Source organism: Sebastes umbrosus, chromosome 19, assembly GCF_015220745.1.
Source record: "Sebastes umbrosus isolate fSebUmb1 chromosome 19, fSebUmb1.pri, whole genome shotgun sequence".
Classification (NCBI taxonomy): domain Eukaryota; kingdom Metazoa; phylum Chordata; class Actinopteri; order Perciformes; family Sebastidae; genus Sebastes; species Sebastes umbrosus.
In genome coordinates this window covers 9,376,468-9,397,515 of record NC_051287.1, presented here as the reverse complement: position 1 = coordinate 9,397,515, position 21,048 = coordinate 9,376,468, and the positions used below count along the sequence as shown (strand labels likewise).

Here is a 21,048-nt window from a genome sequence, read left to right as displayed (position 1 = left end):
CGCCCATGTGTATATCATTAATGTTTAATACCTGAGACGTAAAAAATAATACCCCATACAATGAAATGAAACTGTAAAAACAATAAACTATGTTGTGTATTTTAAAGAGGACCTATTATGCTCATTTTCACGTATTTCGGGTTTCTACTAGAACATGTTTACATGGTTTAATGTTCAAAAAATGCTTTATTTATCTCATAACGGCTGTGCTGCAGCACCTCTTTTCATCCTCTGTCTGAGCTCCTAAATGCCCAGTCTGCTCTGATTGGTCACCCGAAATAAACTCTTCAGACTCCGCTCCAGCTCCGCTCTAACTAGCTTTGTTTGAGGATATGCAAATGTGTTACTTGGTGACATCACCATGTTACGGAAGAAGAGGCGGGACTTCAAGCGAGGTGTTTCAGGTAGTTCAGGAGCAGTGTTTCTGTTGGGGAGAGTAACCCTCTTTGGTGTGGACTTTTGGCTTTGTAACCTTGCTCACCTTTTACATGCACAAAAAACTATATAACACACTAAAGGAAAGGGGGAGAAAAAGCATAATAGGTCCTCTATTGTTTGTGGGATTAAAGAAATAGTCTTTCAAATAAAAGCACCTTGAGAAAAGTGACACATCTGAGGTCACTTTTAGTAGAGGATTTTACTGGCCTGGAGACATATGGCCAATGGGACCACAGTAGCTGTGTCCCCATACAGAACACATTGTTAAGAGGTCAGTTAGGACAGTCTGGCGTCCATATACACAATGGGCCGGCAATGTCAGAAGCCCAAAATACATAAAAAAAAATCAAACAGAAAAAACATTGTATATAAAGGATAAAAAAACAAAAACATACATTTTTAAATTATTCAATACAAGATAAACGTCTCTGTAAACAAAATTGACTTCTCTGTGAAAAAAAGCCTGGGGATGCTTGTGTCCTCTCAAATTCATGAATAACGGAGTCACTCGACTTGAGAGATCAAATCCCCCAAAAACAAGAGGAAAAGGAAGTGACATCTTCAGAAACGGGAAGAGATGCTCCAGTCGTCCTCTAGGTGTCCATGATTTGAACAGAGGTTTGTTTCCTGTGGACGGCACAGCTTTCTAGCACCTCTAGCTGAAACACAAGGGTCCGACAGTGAAGCCAAACTGGTGTGTGAAGTTTCCGCCTCCCATTAGTGCGATGTCTCTCAGAGGAAGAAGATGGAGGTCCTCAAACTCAAACACGGACTCCCGAGGTCCAGTATCAGTCTCCTCTCCAGGCTGACACAGGAAACACAATACAGATTTTTTTACATTTAACTGCTAGCAATCATCACTTTTTAATGTGGCAATACTTAAGCATAATTTGGTTTTATTTTTTGTCTCAACTGGGGCTGCAGCCAACGATTATTTTGTATCTCTCTCCTTTCCAGTGGATTTCTCTGTTCCAAACTACAACTAATGTAAAACAAAAGAAGTCAGAAAGGTATGACACAGTTCTCTGTCTTATAAGTGTTTATTGTTAACATAAAATAGATTGTGCAATATTGTTGAAATTCTAAACAAATCCCCACTGTTGCTATTTACCGTGATGCGCTGCCACCTTAGGGTTTCCCAGCGCGCCCTCGCAATATGTGCATACACGAGCAAGTTGCAGTATTTTTTTCTGTCATGTTATATAACTTCCAGAATAATATCAGTGTTTTAACAATGGCCGTTGTTCCCTTTTAAGCGCTGTTAGCCATGTTGAAAGCCATGCGGACCAATAGATATGCTCCCAATCTGGCATTTTGCACCTTTAAGAGCAACACCAAAAACTATATTATATAAAATAATATATAACTGTAGAGAAGTCCCATCACCATGGACACAACAACCAAAAAAAATATCTAAAAGTTTTTACTTTTTGCAACTACTCTATATCTTAGACTAAGCTCTGAAAGGATTTTTCAAATAAATATAATGAAGAAGTTGCAAAAAGTTAAATGTAGCTGTCTATTCGCAGGCTAGCTAAGACTTTACCTCAAAAAGATTCTAAAAAACAACAGCAGCAGCAGCATGACCCGTACTTCCTCAAGCCTCTATAGAGCAGAGTGAAAAAGTACATTTGGAAAACTTCTTACATACCACACAGTCTTTAAGTGCTCCGAGGTAACTCTGCTTCCTTGTGTCGGTGAGGAACTTGACGTCTCTGTCTGTTTCTCCCAGTCGGTGTCCCGGGTGGCAGGAGTAGGTCATATTCTGGATGGCGGTGCTGCTGTGCAACCTCAGAAAACGCATCTGGACCACATTAGCACCTGGATAGTGAAACTGGTAAGAAAGGAATAAGAATAATCAAAAACACTGAGTTAATCAAATTATCAAATCAAAACAATACTAGAAAAAATGTGATAGTACAAATATCTCCATTTGTGTTTGTAATTAATATGAAAGGGGTCGCCTGCAGCAATTTAGCCTCTTTTAGCTCATTGTTTTGATTTTGCGACACATTTACGGTCTCAGGGGCAAATTCACAAAAGAATTGCATGGCTTTTACGGCAGAAAAACCTTTTCATCTGACTGTCCGACGGCTGGTCGGGAGGAGTTAATCGGTCTTCGGTCCCCCCTGTACACTGCTTGGCAAATGATGCCCGACAAAGCTGAAAGTCGGTCCGACTCTAAAATGAGTCGTGCGGCTCAAAATTCGGGCCAGAAACGGGCTAAAATCGTAGAGTGTATGCCCAGCTTAACTGAGCTGCCAAGCAAATAGCGTCTTGGTGCTCCTGTGCTATTTGCACGTATTTAAATGAGGTATTTTTATGCAAATAAGCATCAATTCAAAAACAGTCCAATTCACAGAGATCAGCGCTAACGACCACATGCAGATACAGTCAAATTATAGCGTCTTCAGAGAGCTGGTGGTAACCGAAGCGCATTTATATGGGGTGTCCTGCATTGCAGTGACAGGATGCAATGTCAGTTGTGTCATGAAAAATAAATGAATAAAAAACCTCTACATGTCATTTTTGAAAATAAATGAGAAAAAAAACGAGATTATAAATAATTAATGAAGTTATGCTGCTGTGCCTGGTGTGTAAATGCGCACAGCGGTCTCTCTTAATGAATGACTTATCGTTTCTGCTGCTGTGGGATCGCTGCAGGTACTTAATAAACTCTTAAAATAAAAGAATGTAATTTATATTTTCCTCAATTATGTATTATTTCACCCACCCGCATATGTGTGCTCTGTGGGGCAGAGGTGTTTATGGGCACATTGCAAAGAGAGAAGTTAAATGAGCCCTAGTCTGACCCGAGTCTGGTCTATACGATGGGTTTCTGGCTCAGGCTGACTCTCTCCTCCTCACAACCGACCCACTGGCCTCAAGCACATTTATACTTTGCCACATGGATAATTAAAATCAGACGCAAAAAAAGGGGAAATTGAATTCAGCTGCAAAACTTTATGGCCGTGGTTGCGCTGTAATATCATTAGCGTAATATGTTTTGTGAATTGGGGCAGATAGCAGTTGCAAATGATGCGCAATTCATGGTGCGATCAGTGGCCGCAATCCATTCTTTGTGAATCAAATCTGTTAATGATACAGTAAATTAGAGTGTGTTTTCAGATTGTTGTAGATTTCTACTGCCCCCAAGTGTCCAATAACACCAATCAATGCAGTTTTAATGAATATACTCATCTGTGCTTTGAGATGACATCCAGATGAGGGTAAATGTATAGTTTAGGTTGTTCCTTCACTCACCTGAAACCCCTGCTCCAGCTTGCTGAGCCACTGGAAGGATCCTTCTTCCGAAAGTTCTTCCATCCAGGCTTTCATAGGCAACTGCAGGCAGAGAAAAGAAGTAGGATTTGTAAATCTGAATTCAAGACCTGCTTTCATATGAGAGGCTTGTGAAGGTCAGCGATGTTCAGACAGCTGCTGATGAGGTCTGGATTAGCATGCAGCTCCAGCATGAACCCGAGGTAAATTGGCTACCTCGGGCGAGCGATGCATTCACTTCACGCTACCCGAGACCAATTCATATTATTCTTTGGTTGAGTGCGTCAATTTTTTATGTAGTACTGACTGCATTAGAGTTGAGAGGGTGAGAGGTGTGTTTTTTTTTGTTTTTGCATAGACTGAAGTACCGAAAAGGACAATAATAACAAGAATAATAACGTTTGTGTCCTGATGTCCTTTGGATGAATGTAGTGTCTCATTTAGACACGCAATCCCATAGGGAGCTTCACTTTTTGAATACTGTCTCTCTTTTGAGAATTATTATACCTTCATTTATCTAAAAACAGTAAAGGTCATCATCTTGACCTCTTGTGGTTGTTTTTGTGTACTATATGTACATTCTACCTCTACTCTACTTTATTACAGGGTCCTTTAACAGAGAGTCCTGACCATAGACTTTATATAAATATAGACGACATGACAGCTCCCTAAAAGTGAAGACAAAACATCTTGAATGCCCCCTGGTGGCTAGCTGCAGTATAGGTCATAAGTTCCGCTTAAGGGCGAAGAAATCATATTTTGGAAATCTTGTAGAGAGTCCTGAAAACTGTAGGGTGGAAGAATCGTTATGTGTGTGTGAATCAAATGAATCAAATGATTCACACACGATGATTCACAAGTTTCATAACTGATACTATAGGAATCATATCCAAACTACCAAAATAAGACTTTTGTTCCTTTAAGGTGATTGTGTTACAAGTTCAAGATCAAGTAATCACTGCAGAGGTCTCAGTCATCACTCTGAAAGTGATGAGCTGACTGACGATTCATCAAATTGAGATTCAGGTCGTACAACACGGCTAAATGAAGTTAGCGGGCACGCCATTGATCCAGAGGTGCAATTTCCTGTGGCTTTTCTCGGGTGATGTCTTTATACCTGAGAGTCCTGAGGATGAAGGCAGGTCTGTTTTGATGTGGAGGAGAAGCTGCAGTAGGCCAGTAGAGTGTCCGCTGGGCTGCCCTGGTTGGGGTCGATGTAATACATCCCTGCAGAGAAAGGTTAGCCAGAGTTCAATGAGATCTGCGGGGATGAAATTGTTCAGCCCCAGAAAGCTGACAGAAAGACCTGAACAATGCTGGAGGCACAACCACACAACATATTAGAGAAATAATATGTTGGCGTTTATTTTGTTTAAGTATTATTACTCCTTCACTTGTGATATTTATTGAGAATCAGAAGCATTAGGTATAAATGATTCCTTATACAGTGGAAACTGCTTATAGTGATGGTCAAACGCTTATATGGATCAAAAAGCTTGGGACTTTATCATTCCTTTACAAACACTGTTTAAATAATTTGCTTATAGTAATCAAGTAGTCCACTCACAGTGTTCTTTTGAGGTCTTTTCATACATAAAAATATGTGGAAATCAATTTTAAAACTATGTTGTTGTTTTTTTACTTTGATACTTTCCCACATGGACCGTCTGCTTTCCAGCTGGATACCTGAGGCTGATGCTGCATGCGCATTGAAATCATAACGGGAAAATGAAAGTCATTTTCTCTGAATAAAAAACAAATGCGTACGGGGAAATCACATTTGGTTGAAGCCGCCTTCGTCAAGTGGATTGATAATGCCTGGTCACGTAATGCCCCGTTAAAGTGAAACTCTGCGGCACGGGCAGCACATGCAGACGAATGGCGCCCACCTCCCTCCCTCCATGCCATTCACAGGGTGAGCAAAGGAGGAGCCCCAGCAAAGGGGCGCAATTCATCTGCATGCACTGCCCAAACGCTGCAGTGACACAGAGCCGGCCAATAACAGCAATGCCTCACCCTCGGTGAGGGAAAGAGCAGAAGAATTGGCGGCGAGCCAGTCAGAAGCGAAGCGGTCCGTTTCATTACTTTGTATTCATGAAATAAATATAAAAATGTCAATTAGAAGGTAATCTGCATGAGAAATAATTCATTATGTCGGTGTTTAGAAAAGCTCACATGGAGGATGATGCAAACATGGAACAGAGAGGACAGTGTCAGTGAATCCCAAAATAATTCAATGTGGATTAACTGTTATTTGATAGTTTGGGGAACTGACCGCTGCTGTATTCGGGGTGACAGAGCCAGAGCTCCAGACAGGTGGTGGCAGGATGCTCCTTGCTGCCATCAGGAGGATCAGCCAGCAGCCGAAGCTCCTGCTGCAGAGAATCTAGCAGAGTCTGGATCAGAGGATAGTTGGGCTTATCGGACAAATACATCAGGTCCTGGACATGGAAAGAGAATAAACAACAACACACAAAGTCAGTTGCATTGCATTGCGGTCAAGACACATTTTCAAACGCTCTCATGAGAAATGCTTTTGTAATTGTAACCCAACTTTCAACAAAATACTTTATTTGGACAATAAAGACATGAATCACATGCCTTGAGCTGAGTCAACGTCATGTTGAGTGACTGTCCTGGACGTCCGGGCACCCCAGGTGGACCCTTAAACACAAGGAAGATGCAGAAATCGGGTATATACTACACAAATATCAATATTGGAATCCAGAATTTGAAAAACTTGGTGGTTGTAAATATAGCGTACGCCTAAACGGATATAATTTTTTTTTGGTGAGCCATTCTTTTAGGTGGCTAAAATACGTTTTTCTGCCGTCCCCATCCTCAGCACTGTATTGCTTTTTTCCGGCACCAGTACTCCTGTCTGTTTCTCCTGTGAGCACGCCAGCCATCATCTACTGTAGTAAATACACCTACTATGGATAAGTACCTCATACAACCCCACTTCAAAACACCCAAACTATCCCTTTAATAAGATAAGCACATTTTTTTAATCAATCAAACTTGAATTCAGAGTTCGTTTCATCCTCTGTTGTAAACTTACTGGGAGCCCCCTCCTGCCGGACAGACCAGGGAAACCTTGGTAGCCTTTCAAACCCTGCAGGGACAAGAAAATGTGATAAGCACAAAATACAACAAGCACTGTTCTATACAGTAATACCACATCATTAACTTTAACACACATTGATATGGAAATAGAGACAATCCCATTACATTCTAACGCCAACTCCAAATAGGACAGCTTTATGATTATATGTGCCATCAACATAAACCAGAGTGACCCTGACGTTAAACATCCTCCAGGGCATTCAGCGCTTCAGATAATGGCGAATAGGCGCTGAAGTGAGTTTGATCTGTCAGGACGAGAGTGCTTGAGTTGATAATATCGTACCTTTAATCCAAACAAACCCTGCAACGGAGGAGAGAAGAGGAGAAGAAAAGGGCATCAGTATGATTTTTCCACCGTGAGGTGCATTTAACGACAAAGAGCTTGCAAGTTCTTTTATCTGCTGCATTAAGAACCCATCGGACATGGCTTGGTAGATTTTATAACCTAGGACACAGTGGGCTGAACACAATCATAATGTGCTGGTGAACTGTGAATGATTCAGCAGACAGATAACAGCCTCAATGAGTTCTTATAAAACAATTCCACTTCTGTACTCCATTTTTCAGACACAATCTGGATGAGGTATCTGAGTGACAGAACTATAAAATATCCAAAAAGAAAAAAAATACATAGCCTGAATAAACTTTGAATATACAAAGGGAATTTCAAATACAAAGTTCTTTCCATAATAGAAAGCAAAGCCATTAAACAACATAAAAGCCAAACACAGTTGAAGAGGGACATAACAGCCATCAACAAAATAAAACACAATGAATAAAAGATGTAAAATAAGCTATCTGTACTGTACAGGTACTTGTTTGCAAAGTGAATTAAAAGCTTTAAGATGTCTCGCTGAATTCTGACATGAAACTTACAGGCAGTCCTGGCATCCCTGTTGTACCCCTCGGTCCTGGTGGACCAACATTTCCCTAAAAGAGAGAGATACAGAGAGAGAGAGGAACATTTGTCAAAGCTGGAAATCATAAAAAAACATATTCAAATGTAGGAAAAAGTTCAAGCTTCAAAACACAAGAGGGAACATGAGAAGACAAACTACAATCTTAATTTTGTGTACCTGCTCTCCCATCAGACCCAGTGGACCAGGCAACCCAACAGCACCACGAGTACTCTGAAAAAACAAACAAAAAAACAGAATGACATACTGTCTCCTATGGAAGCCCTCAGCGGTTGTGTCATAAATCACAGCCTATGTGTATGTTTTTACTCTATGTGTACAGTGTCATACACATGCTGTATGTATTAGTAGTATGTCGCTTCAAGGCTGATGTCATGATCGAAATAACTACTACAATATCTCTGGTAGTAGTTATTACTATTTGTACAGGAGACAGATAACATACAAACAGTATGTGGCAAACTGTTTTACTACGGCTTTAATTGCAAATAAGTAAGAATTTGATTAAATATTAAAAACATCGCATTGAAAATGTTGCTGTTCGAAATCTAACGCTGGGCATACACTGTACAATTTTAGCCCGTTTCTGGCCCGAATTTTGAGCCGCAGGACTCATTTTGTAATTATAAGTAAGTATATATATTCTTTAAGGCACCTGTATACTCCATCGAAGTGCTTATTGGATGGTTGAACAGCTTGGGAAACATGTCATACTAGGCTTTTTTCACAGCAGCAGGGAAAGAACAGATGGAACTACTATCATTAAAGATGGCTCTGAGTCTGTACTATTAAGTGTCCCAGAAAGCCTCTCCTGTGAGCCAGTATGTAGAATACCAAAACCTGGAAGTGGCTCACCTATAATGGAATACATCCATCATTAATGCTGTTATTGATACCTGTGCTTTTCCTGCTTTGACATAACAACAGGACATCAGGATGGTGATATTCTTTGCTTCTTTACTGTAACTATTGGTACAGTAATGTTATCAACATTACTGGCTGCTTTACCATCACACCTAAAAACACCAGTTACCACCCAAACATTATTAGTATTATTTGTTTTGCAGACATCTCCTCTTATGAGCACATTAATCCTTGACATCTCCTACCTTCATGCCATCTCCTCCAGGTGGTCCAGGCAGTCCCATGTCTCCTTTCTCACCCTGAAGGCACAAACAACACAGTCAAGTCAGTCCACCTTCACTCACACAGCTGATCCGCTCAGTGTGGCAAAACAGTTCTGCCAGAACCTGAACTGAGCCCAGCGGGTGAAAGCATTTTATGAGCCTGAACAACAGCTTAGTATTAATTGTATTTTTCCATTTCGTCTAATCCTATCAGTCCCTACTGGCATTCAGGTGCCTATTGGTATTCAGCTCATTTTTAAACAGCCCTGGTTATATTGAGAGAGAAAAAGTACACTATGTCTATATTTGAAGCTAATGAGAAACGTTCAGAGGTATATAAATGAAACAAAAATGCGATTTTTGTTTTGTTTTATTATTTAAACAAAAACAGAATGAAGCTAGCCTTGTTTACACAAGCTGAATCCAAAGAGATCCAGTTGGGTTTGATCCTAAAAGTAAATCTTTCACTGAATCTGTATCGGGGTTATTAGTTCTGGTTTACCTCTTTCCCCTTTCCACCTTCATCCCCCTGCTCTCCACGTAAGCCTGGGATTCCCTTGGTGACAAAAATAAAAGACATATATCAAGTGGATATCAATTCACTGACTAATCCAATGCACTTCATGCAATGCAAATTCATAACTTTATTGATCTCTTTCCTGCCGTTTCAGAGCTAATGTGCGGATCTATGACATAAAAACAGACATTAAGTGAACAAATAAATTGACTTACGATGAGCCCTGGCCATCCAAGGTGGCCAACCAGTCCTGGGTCTCCCTTTTGGCCCTGAATGACAAAAGACAATCTATTGTTGGCTCATAAATCATAATTAAACCAGATGTATACAAAGCCTGTGGATTTGTTTCCATATATCCCACCTTAGGTCCTCTGTCTCCTCGGGTCCCTCTGACTCCGGCCTTCCCCCGTTTCCCCTGCGGACAAGTTTCCTAATGTTTTTCAATGAGGCAACAAAAAAAGAAAGAGCGGACACGGACGAAACAACCTCATGTTTTATGGATGAACCTGTACATGCAGTGGCTGTCAGAGTGGTTGCTTCTGGCTATTTCACCTTTTATCCCATTCACGCACCATAATATATCTGTATGTAAAGTCCTGTTTTCAACACTACACAGAGGCAATTTCTTTACGCAAAAAAGTAATCACATTAGTATTACAAACAGAGATAGTGACTGACTATTGACCTTGTTGGATTCAACAACAACCCAACTGCTGTTACAATTCTACACTGCGATAATCCAGTTTGTTCTCTGCACATTAATCACTGTGTGGTTTGGGTCGGCCGCCAAACAAGACCGGAACAGACTATAACGGACAGTCAGGACTGCAAAGAAACTCAGTGGTGCCAACCTGCCCTCCATCCAGGACTTATACACCTTCAGAGCCAGGAAAGAGGCAGGGAGCATCACTGCAGACCGTTCACACCCGGGACACAACCTGTTTCAGCCGCTCCCCTCTGGGAGGCGCTACAGAGCGCTGTACGCCAAAACAACCAGACACAAGAACAGTTCCTACCCTCAGGACGTCACTCAGTACACTAACTCTTTTTAATATGTACATATCATCTGTCATTGTTAATATAAATCCTATACGCTGTACATACAGTATATAGACATCTATACATGTACATACTGTACATAATCCAGCCCATGTATTCAGTATTTATTTCCCTGCACTATTTGTATTGTATTGTTTTTAAAGAACACTTGACTTGTATTTAGACGTTTTTGTTTTATTGTTGTTCATTGGTGCTTTATATAGATATTTATATATATACCTATTTTTCCTCTACTTGTGTACATAACTATGTCTATTCCTCACCTTTATTTGTCCAGCTTTGTTGTCCCTGTCCCTAGCTGTTATTTCTATTTCTGTGTAAGTACTCTTAGGGAGATGCATAAAAACCTGAGTCACATTCCTATGTATATGTGTATGTACTTGGCGAATAAAAACTGATTCTGATTCATCACAACTGTTGATTTTTTGTCAACATCTTTATATCATTTAGTTTCACCTGTAAAATGTTCACAAGACTGAAACTGAGAGCTCTTACCCTCCTTCCAACATGACCCGTCTTCCCTGACGATCCATTCTGGCCATCGTCTCCCTGCGGGGGTAAAACACAAACAGAACGGTGAACAAAACTAATTGGTATCTTTTTGGACAATTTCTAACTGGAAAAGGAGACATTTAGCAGCTGTAGTGTTAGTTATGTGTTGCAAATTTAAAAAAAGAGCCGTCTATAATCTAATTAATAGAGCACAAATGGAAAAACATTTTCAAAACAAGTGAAAGAAAGACATTTAGATGAGGATGATGAAAAATGACCAACACACGAAATGTAACTGCTGCATGCAAAACTAACTGCTGAACATTTTCAGATAGTCTGAACTAAGTGGACAAAAACTATTTACACTCCAAATTGGTTGCTGGGGTTGCTACTGAGCTAGCCTTGCTCCCCATCATACTTTGGTTACCTTTCAAAAGCATGTAGGAGGTGCAGACAGGCTTTAAAGAAATAGTTCAACATTTTGGAAATATGCTTATTCGCTTTCTTGCTGTTAAAATCGATACTACTATGATGTCCAGTCTTCATGCTAAGCTTCTGTTATCTAACCGGCTGCTGGCTTTAGCTTCATATTCAACGGACAGATATGAGAGCATCGACCTTCCCATCTAACTCTCTGCAAGAAAGTGAATAAGTATATACATTGAATAAGTATATATATTAATGTATCTTGAAATTAAGCAGAGTAAACTCCAAAATGAACCAAACGATTTTTACCTAAAATGTGTAAAAGATCAAATTCAAATGTCAAATTACATATTAAGATGTATAAAGACAACAAATCATTCATCACACTGGAATATGAGGCTCTTACCTTCTCCCCTAACACGCCATGTTTCCCCTCAGTACCTGCTCTTCCTTTCACTCCCTGCAAAGCATTAATAGTTTTTTTTGTTGCCTTTTTATCATTTTGCTGTTAAGATAACTTTCAGATAGACAAAACAAACACACACACACACCATGTGTTTAATGATTGTTTGCACTATTCTCAATAATTAACAATAAATACCAAACAAATGGTATAATTATACACCAGCTGCTGAGGGCAAAATAAGATTTCATCATCCACAGTGTTTCTGTGTTGCACACATCGGCTCACTTACAGGAGTCCCTGTGCGGCCTGGGGGACCCTGGGGTCCGATCTCTCCAGGAGGCCCCTAAGAAAGAGAAGGAAGAGGCACAAATAACGAAGTTAAAGTTTATGAGGGGAAAAAAGCAATCGTCAGCAATGGTAATTAACACCAGACAGAGTGCTGATGTTACTCAATAGCTATTTAGTTTTCACCTCAAACCCTGGCAGAGCCGGAGGACCTTGGATTCCTGGCAGACCGTCCTCGCCCTGCACAGATAATTCACATCATTGAGGTAGTTTTATGGATATTTGCACACAGTAAATATACTTTTTTTGCATCAGAACGCATTCATGAAGAAGATGTAGCATCATGCGGACATCGGCTGTATAAATGCTATACAGTAGATATATATAACGTGAAAACCTCACTAACCTGTTCCCCTGTTGGACCTGGAGCTCCTGGTTCTCCCTTCAGTCCCTGTAGCCCCGATTCCCCTTTAGCTCCCTGGTCTCCCTGAGGTCCAACTTGTCCTACTGGACCCTGCCATGCAGACATCACAAAAATGTGATACAATTACTTTGAAAAGTAAAGTGTTTTTTTTGTTTTTGTTTGGGCTTAAAATCTGATTTCACTTATAATAAATTTAATCAAAATCAGCTTTTAGAGTGAGATGATTGGTGACTGGGTTCAAGAGCTGCAACTAAATGTCTTTCAGTTTAATGTAAAACATTGCAGACATCAAATACTGCACCACTTCAAAACTTCTGACATCTATCCCAAGACAACATCTGCAAATGACTTGCACCTCCTCGACTGTTTGTTTATCTGTTTACATGGTTAATATAGCAACAATATCTGGTGGATTTTCCTTTTCACCTCTTGGCAATTCATTTCAATTTGCTAAGCAGGAGAGAACAAAATCAAGAGTCTACAGTCTAGGCTCTGTGAGGCTGGATTCTGGCACAGTGGTCCTTTGAGCTAAATACTCACAATGACAATCCTTACATGCTGATGTTAAGCAGGAATAATGTTTAGCATGTATATCATCTTAGTTAATTAGCATGCGAACATTTGCTAATGAGCTCTAAACACAAAGTACACCTGAGGCTGATGGGAGCGTTATTAGTTTTGCAGACCAAAGTATTAACAAATTAAAATGTTGACCTGATGGTGGACTAGATGATAAGTCAGGGGATCCCCAATACAATTCCACCTACTATTACAATTCATCCTGAGGAGGACATGAAAGTCTGAACCAAATGCCATGAAAATCCATCCAATACTTGTTGAGACATTTCACTCAAAACCACAAATGTCTTGAGAAAAAGTCAGGAGATCACCAAAGTCATACGAATCCATCCTCAAGTATCTGTACTTATGTCACAGCAATCCATCCAATAGCTATTGGAATATGTCAAGCTGGACTTAAGTGGTAGACCAACCAACAGACTGACATTTACATGCGTACAGCCATGCTCATAGCATGGCTAAAAAACATGTTTTCCACCTTTATATGGACATGATGCCCTTTCTTATGTTTGTTACATTGCTGAGACTTTTTTTTTAGAAGCTGAAAAGACTAGCTGATGCAGTCTAAACTCAACGAGTCCCTTTGGATTCATTCAGCAGTAATGCTGACCATTAAACTTAGAAACCACTGTAATTAGCTTGATTTCTCTCTAAATCACTAAAGTATAGTCCTCTCCTGAACGCTTAATTTACTGATGCTTGCTGTAATAGAGCAAAGTGGAAATCATTCATTTATAAATGTTGCATCCGCTAGCGGCACTACTGGAACAGAACTGGGGACAAAACTAAAATACTACCAATACAGGATAACCTGCACAACATAAAACAGTCATATACAGGATGAGGTTTATTCGGTTCAGACTAATGTAGACTGTGAGGATAACTTTATTGCAACACATGGAATATTTGTGCGTACATTTACACGGCAAACAAACCAAATCAAGCGAACAACTTTCTGATACTCGAGGATACTTACAGGCGGTCCCAGCCCCCCTGCGTCTCCGCTGACACCACGAGCACCAGTCATTCCCTATGTGCGGGACAAACAGAGAGCAAAAAGGATGGCTTTCCTCCCCATACAGCTGTACTGTACACCATGTTGTGCCAAATGTAAAATGGAATCAGAGATTACCCGAGGGCCTCCTGACCCCGGAGGTCCAGCAATTCCTGCAGGTCCAGACTCCCCCTGGAGAGATGGAGGGAAACCTTTTAGTGCCATTCTTTAGACATTTACTAAGTTCAACTGGTTTGATTCAATCAGAGCACTGCGGGTGATGACGTACTGTATATAAAAAAAGAAGGTGTATTAGAAAGAGTACAGTATGTTGGCAGGCGAAGCAGGGGTCTTGTCAATCAGGGGATTACTGAAAGCAAGTACTGATTGGTCCCTTTCTTACGCGGTAATCAGAAAGTCTGAAAAATTAGGCTCCCAAGTGCAACCAGGAACAATCTGACCTGGGCTGATTGGTTACACCAGACATCTATCTATAGCCACGTGTCGACCGCAGGAACTTTCTCCCGGACTTATGGACTTTTTGAGAAAGTCATTGCGTTTCAACCGAAGGGACCAGGGTCTACATTTAAGTTTTAGGGACAATTTTGCGGGGCCTTTTTACCCCCCAAAAAGGCCCTAGTCGGGGGGATGTACTTTCTGAAAGTACCTTAACTTTCGGGGTGGAGTTTGTAGGGATGACCGTTGCTGATTGGTCAAACACACACACAGGGCCGCTAAGTCAACTTGTACTGCTGGTACTGCTTCATTCATAAACAAGGAAGTACTCTAGTAATGATTTAGGACCATTTTAGGACGAGGGGAGAGCATTTCTCTTTGTTAGATAACATTAAAGTAAAGTTAGACTTTGCTGTCAGCTTACCGATTCATTTTAAAAAAGACGGAGAAAAAAAAAAGAGAAACTGAGCAAGCAAGAGGGCAATCGGGAGAAGAGACAGACAGCGCAGCACGACGGTGTCATAAATGAGTTACACGGCAGTTACGTTCTAAAAGCACAAATACATATTCAGCAAACACTCAACAGATTATTTACTGCCAGACGCTCTTAGTTTCATTTTCCTCTGTTGCATTTCATTCATTATAACCAACATTCATCAGTAAATATCTGCAGCAGTAGGCTAAATGTCGTCGCCATGAAACAAAACCTAAAGTTTATTTTATTCAACGTGTTTTTTTAGATGAAACAGGCGGGTACACTGAACTGCAGACAGCAGAGTGTGTTTACCGCTGTGAACACCAGCAGCCCTCGTCTCATGTCATGTTACTGTTTCATTTGTCAGCGTACTAATTTGCCTAATCTTCACAGGGATTAAAAGTCCTGGGAACTTTTAGTGAAAACACGGTTTATGACTCATTCATGTTACCAAAAATACCATCAGGTCAATATCAATAAAAGTAATTTTAAAATGTCAACGTCATTGTTTTATTCTGATGTACTGAAATGACACAATTATTAACAACAATGTGAGTATATGACAGCGGTTTATTACTGAAGGAAAGTAATATTACCTTCTGGCCTTGAGGTCCATCTAGCCCCGGGGGTCCCCGAGAGCCTGTGATTCCCTAAAATGAGAACCAAAGAGCAATGAACAACACCCCACAGAAAAACTCTAGACATTGACAGCATTTGTGGAGAAAAACAAGTAAAAAAAAAAATCAGTCAGATGATCAATAAATGTTAATCCCAGCTGTGAACAGTTCGATAAAGGTTAATTTAAAGGCCACTCTGAGCAGCGTCTCATCGATGGCATCAATACATCCTGGCAACAAACTCACCTGTAACCCCGCCAGACCTCTAGGTCCCACTTCACCCATCAGCCCCGGTTCACCCTGTTCAAGAGGATGACATCAGGAACAGTTTCTACACATCAATCTGACTGACAGTTTTAGAGAAATCTCAGATATTTGTGCTGATTTGTGCAATAACTTTACTCTGTTTTCACATTGCTGGTTTTGGTCTTTTCATGTTTTTTAAATGTAAATCACGTTGAGTTTCTTTATAACAAAATGTGCTCTATAAATAAACCTACCTTGCCTTGATATATTTGTATCCTAATACCCCAAATCCAAACATTTGGGATGTTGGGAGTTTATTGTATTACTAAAATGTAACAAAAAAAACAAACACACAATTGTCCCAAAACTGTTGAGGAGTAAAACTGTGCTCACCATTAGTCCAATGTGGCCCTTCTCCCCCTTTGGGCCCCTTTCACCATTTTCTCCGAGGTCTCCCCAAGGGCCTTCTCGACCAGGAAAACCTAGAGGTCCCACCTCACCCTGCCGACAACAACCATCAGAAACGGTAAACATCATTTACATTCAAACCAACACAATCATACTCCTCATCAGAGACATGAACAGAAAAAAACTCTAACTCTAACCATTCACCAGTTTTAACAAACTAAAAGAAAGTAGTAAATGTACCTTCTCCCCTTTGGGTCCAGGATCTCCAGTCTCACCAGGATGCCCGACATCACCCTGCAGAGGAGGAAGGAACACGAGTCTGGAGTTGAGTATCTAACTGGTAAACATGCTTATTCACTTAGCGTTAGACTAGATTGATACCATGAGATGATACTGTGGAAAATGAAGCTCTATTTGATCTATTTTGTTTCTGTATCTTGTTTCATGTTGGTGTTTTGCTAGGTTCATCCCTGAAGCTCACATGGATTAAAAACTACCAAAAGATTATTTTTTTTACTGTTTTCCAAGACAGCTTTTTACGTTCAGTGAGAAACTGAAAAATTGTGTAAAATAATAACAATGAGTATTTAAAAAGCAATTACACACTCGACTAGCACTCTGCGGGACCATGTAAGTGTTTTGTGTTCACAAGGTAGAAGGTACATTTTCAGGTTGTGTAACACATTTCATTAAGCTGTTGACGGTATCACAGAAATCCTCTCCATCACTGGAAGCCCTGAGAGGCAAGTGAGGAGAAAAAATTGGTGGCCCATTTTTTAAGTCTGATCTAAGTTGTTTTCTCTTCTGTGTTTATGACTTAAAACAAGTTTTGCCTGGATAATCTTTCTTAGTTCCTTACATTTTTCACCCGTGAAACAGGTGTGAAAAAAAAGTTTATTTTTGTCAGGATCATTTATTTGTCAAGTGTTTGTTGTTGTAATACTTATTTTGGCCACAAGAAGCTGAAGTACACCACTACCACATGTTCTAAATAGGACTTAAGTTTTAATTTTAATTTCTCTATGTACTCTAAACACAAGGTACATATATTGTGTGTTACTGTAGCAAGTTATGAACATTAAAACTCACCTTGAAGAAAACATAAATGCTTTTAATCCTATTTAGAAAATGGGGCAGTGGTGCACTTCAGCCTCTTGTGGCTGCATATGAAAATATTTTTAAGGAACTTAAAAAGATTATCCTGGCAAAACCTTTTTTTCCACCTGTCCTTAAGTCATAAAGACAGGAGAGAAAAAGATTTAGATCAGACTTAGAAAATGGATCACCAATTTTATTTTTCCTCCCTTGCCTCTCAGGGCTTCCGTACCTCATCATAATATCAGGAAAATCTAATTTCACGGTTTATGAAGCAGCGATGGTGGTTTGACGCTTTTCAAACCATTATATATGTATTTCATGGAGCACCTAAAATACTTTAGGACATTTCAGGCTGATAATAATCTGTAATGCTAACAAGAAATAAAAAACACAACAAGCACATCTGTGCAACATAACACACGTTGGACAGAGTTTGTGTGATGCGGTAAATAAACAAGGTGGAGGTAATGGTGATGTGATGAGGTCTTTAAATTCTTCACTGAATAGGAAAATCACCTCCTGTGGAGCTGCTCTGTTATTCATGAGACAGCAGTTGAACACGTGTGAGAACGTCTCATTTCAAGTGAAGATCATCTTTGTATAAACAGCAGATAAATGCACCTACCTCTATACCCGCTGGTCCAGGTAGACCCCGTAAGCCTTTTAGGCCCTCGAGTCCTGTCTCTCCTGGGAGCCCTGGAGGACCAAGTTCCCCAGAAGACCCTTGGTCCCCCTGTCAAGCATGACAACATAAGATGACTGGAAATCAGATACAGTTATTGACTGCAGGCTTTTCAATGCTAGTTGGTTGTCAAGGGGTTTGATTCCCTCAAACCTGAGGCTGCAGACTGTTCCACAACATTAAACAAAGTCAGCTTGGCCTCAAGTTGTACAAAACAGGAAGAGACTTTGAAGGATTTCTTAAGTTCTTTGTTGTATGAACAATCAAGGATGTTAAGCACTGACCTGGTCTCCTTTCTGTCCAGCTGAGCCTTCGTTTCCTGTTTGGCCAGGGATACCCTGATGAATCAAAAGACAAAACGATCAACCGACAATAAAATGTGCTCTGCTGTCCTCATACACAGTTCATGTAGATAAAGAGACTTATTTACTCTCTTTTCTCGGTTTCAGTCACTTTCAACTATTATTTTATTTTCAAAATATAACTAAAACTAACTATAAATCACAAATATACAACCACACTTTATTTATAATCGATATAAGTTTTTAGATGATTATAGATTTTTTTTGTTACTGTGTCATTATCTAATAGTTCTGCACTGTTTGTAATTTTTAGTGTTGTATTCTATAGGATTTCCTCTGCTGTTCTATAAGGCACGCATAGCTTTATTTTAATAATATAAATTGTTTACTATTATTCTATAATGTTTACAATAAGGGAGTGCTAGAAAGAGCAGGGCAGGTGTAGAAAGAATTAAAATTTGATATCTGAAAATGTTGCTTTTCTTTACTTCACAATACAAAACTAAACCAACCTGTTCTCCATCTTGTCCTGTGGGGCCAGCATCACCAAGCAAGCCAGGTAAACCCTGGAGGTTACAGCATCAGTATCAGTAACTGAACATAAATGAAGATTACACAGACAAAAATCTCACAATAAAACACTCTTATGTTATGATTGTTATATGCACTGTAGTTTACCTTGTGTCCTCTTTCCCCTGCTGCTCCTAATAACCCATCAGCACCCTGTGGGCCCTGAGGACATCCAGCAAACACGTGGTCAAATAACTTGCACATTTTATGTTGTGATGGGTGTTCAGACACTTGTATGTAAATGAAAATATTGATGGATTTTCATCTTTCCAGACTATAAAGAGTCTGGAATATGTAAGTAAAAGCAGCACTTGATGGTAGGTACCCACTCACTGGGATTCCTGCTGCCCCCTGTGTCCCCTGAGGTCCTGAAGGCCCTTGGCTTCCCCTGGGTCCAGGTTTTCCACCTGCCCCATCACCACCTGGGAGACCTGGAGGGCCCTAGCATAGAGATCAATCATACATTGTTTTTGTCAACTGTCAAAATAATATAATGCAATCGGTTGTTGCATCAATGAGTCATTGCTTCGCACAGTTTATCAATAACATTCAGTCAATTCATTGTCAATTTAAAGAGGCAATAAACGATGAGACACATGTCAGAGCACATGCAAACAGACGGACACAGCCAGATGCACGGACTAGTAAATTCGTTTTTTAGGAATCCGTGGTCCACATCAACACGTGTCAGAGAATGACAGCTGACATTTACCAGATATTGTGATGATTGGTTCATGGACTGTGAGGAATACATTATCAGCATCAGTGACAACGAATCAATCACCAGTTTTCATTCAATTTAGGAGCAGCAGGCTTTCATGATTTAGTAAAAGTCTCCTTCTGATGCATGTTGTTTATATTTAATCTTATTCATCATATTGTGTTCATACTGTATTGAGACGTCTTTCACGGTGTGTACAGCGATCATGATCAAAAGGAGCTTATGAAAAGTCTGACAGGAGCCCCTTTCCCACTGAACAAAAAACCCACTTACATCCACTAACATCTGGCTTTTGTCTTAAGTGGGGAAAGTTGCAATCACCATTCAATCCCGTGACAAATTAATCTGCATTTATCGACTCCAGCTCCGGTCGGCAGTGATGGAAACATGACACGCTAATTTTGCTCTCCACAAAGCCACCAGACTCCCGTCAGAAAATAACCAAAACTCATCAGAACCGTATGTGTTAGTCTTTCCACTGTTCCAACAATCACCAACAGTTTGAGAGTTTGAAAGGGAGAGTGAATAATTAACAGAGAGAAGTAATCACTGTAAGATTTTATTGTTTACTAACCCTGCTTCCTGTGCCGGCAGTAAAAAAAATCAGAAAGGCCTGTTGGCCTACTTTTAGAGTGTTTTCACATGTTTAAAAAAACCTGCATATACACGCTCACTTATGTGGAAAAAGGATATGGTTGAGGGAATATACAAAACCTTGAATTTTACAGTTTGTTTTGTTTTGCTTCTTGACAGCACCAGTACAAATCCCTGTAATATTTGACACCAAACATGAACCTTGCGGCTGCAAGCCCCCTTGCTGTGCACATCATCTCTCTTCATGAAAAGTACCAAACCAAGGCAAAAAAGGGAAGGAAAAACACTGTGTCAAATCAAAATGCCACTTAAATGCAAACACAGTTGCCATTGTGAAAATACAGTCCTGTGATCTGCTCGACTTCACTACGAACTGTAACTTACTGGTGGGCCCTGTATCCCTTTGGATCCTTCGTTTCCAGGCCGACCCTGCGAGAAACAACAAAAGTTCCACTTAAGTTACAGGTTGATTAGGAAACAGAAAATTAAAATCCATGGTCTGATGGTTGTGAAAATTTCCCAGTGGGTTCATTAATTCTTTTAGACTGGATTAATCCGATGTACAGCTTTTTAACGGTGTCTGTTTTAATCATATTTCCAAGGAACTGTAGATGGCAGGCCAAAAAGTAAATTCCCACGACGCTCTTGTGAGAAGCTTCCATGGCTTCAACCTTTCCCATTCTTCCTTGGTGATAGTGTAATGCAAGCACCACTATTTCATTTCCACAAAATCCCCCCTTAGATCACCCAATAAGAAGCTACAGTGGACGTGAAGCGAATGCTAAAGCTATCTTAAACAGCTCAAAG

The 21,048-nt window shown here is 40.1% G+C and overlaps 1 protein-coding gene across 3 annotated transcripts in view; it reads right to left on the bottom strand.

Annotated features, from left to right (window-relative positions):
• Positions 1 to 384: 384 nt before the first annotated feature.
• The window catches only part of si:ch211-196i2.1 (collagen alpha-1(I) chain), a 99,836-nt gene continuing 79,172 nt past the window's right edge, over positions 385 to 21,048 (bottom strand). For all 3 annotated transcript variants that reach the window (XM_037753741.1, XM_037753739.1, XM_037753740.1), the window contains 31 exons: positions 20,626 to 20,670; positions 19,260 to 19,367; positions 19,035 to 19,088; positions 18,869 to 18,922; positions 18,339 to 18,392; positions 17,998 to 18,105; positions 16,515 to 16,568; positions 16,260 to 16,367; positions 15,867 to 15,920; positions 15,600 to 15,653; positions 14,211 to 14,264; positions 14,055 to 14,108; positions 12,482 to 12,589; positions 12,262 to 12,315; positions 12,080 to 12,133; positions 11,791 to 11,844; positions 10,962 to 11,015; positions 9,769 to 9,822; positions 9,623 to 9,676; positions 9,393 to 9,446; positions 8,873 to 8,926; positions 7,923 to 7,976; positions 7,723 to 7,776; positions 7,130 to 7,147; positions 6,782 to 6,835; positions 6,322 to 6,384; positions 5,996 to 6,161; positions 4,838 to 4,947; positions 3,703 to 3,783; positions 2,090 to 2,272; positions 385 to 1,243 (listed from right to left, as the gene is read on the bottom strand). In XM_037753741.1, the coding sequence (XP_037609669.1) occupies positions 1,094 to 1,243; positions 2,090 to 2,272; positions 3,703 to 3,783; positions 4,838 to 4,947; positions 5,996 to 6,161; positions 6,322 to 6,384; positions 6,782 to 6,835; positions 7,130 to 7,147; positions 7,723 to 7,776; positions 7,923 to 7,976; positions 8,873 to 8,926; positions 9,393 to 9,446; positions 9,623 to 9,676; positions 9,769 to 9,822; positions 10,962 to 11,015; positions 11,791 to 11,844; positions 12,080 to 12,133; positions 12,262 to 12,315; positions 12,482 to 12,589; positions 14,055 to 14,108; positions 14,211 to 14,264; positions 15,600 to 15,653; positions 15,867 to 15,920; positions 16,260 to 16,367; positions 16,515 to 16,568; positions 17,998 to 18,105; positions 18,339 to 18,392; positions 18,869 to 18,922; positions 19,035 to 19,088; positions 19,260 to 19,367; positions 20,626 to 20,670 (2,274 nt within the window). In that variant the 3' untranslated portion in view covers positions 385 to 1,093. The remainder of the gene's footprint in view (positions 1,244 to 2,089; positions 2,273 to 3,702; positions 3,784 to 4,837; positions 4,948 to 5,995; positions 6,162 to 6,321; positions 6,385 to 6,781; positions 6,836 to 7,129; positions 7,148 to 7,722; positions 7,777 to 7,922; positions 7,977 to 8,872; positions 8,927 to 9,392; positions 9,447 to 9,622; positions 9,677 to 9,768; positions 9,823 to 10,961; positions 11,016 to 11,790; positions 11,845 to 12,079; positions 12,134 to 12,261; positions 12,316 to 12,481; positions 12,590 to 14,054; positions 14,109 to 14,210; positions 14,265 to 15,599; positions 15,654 to 15,866; positions 15,921 to 16,259; positions 16,368 to 16,514; positions 16,569 to 17,997; positions 18,106 to 18,338; positions 18,393 to 18,868; positions 18,923 to 19,034; positions 19,089 to 19,259; positions 19,368 to 20,625; positions 20,671 to 21,048) is intronic.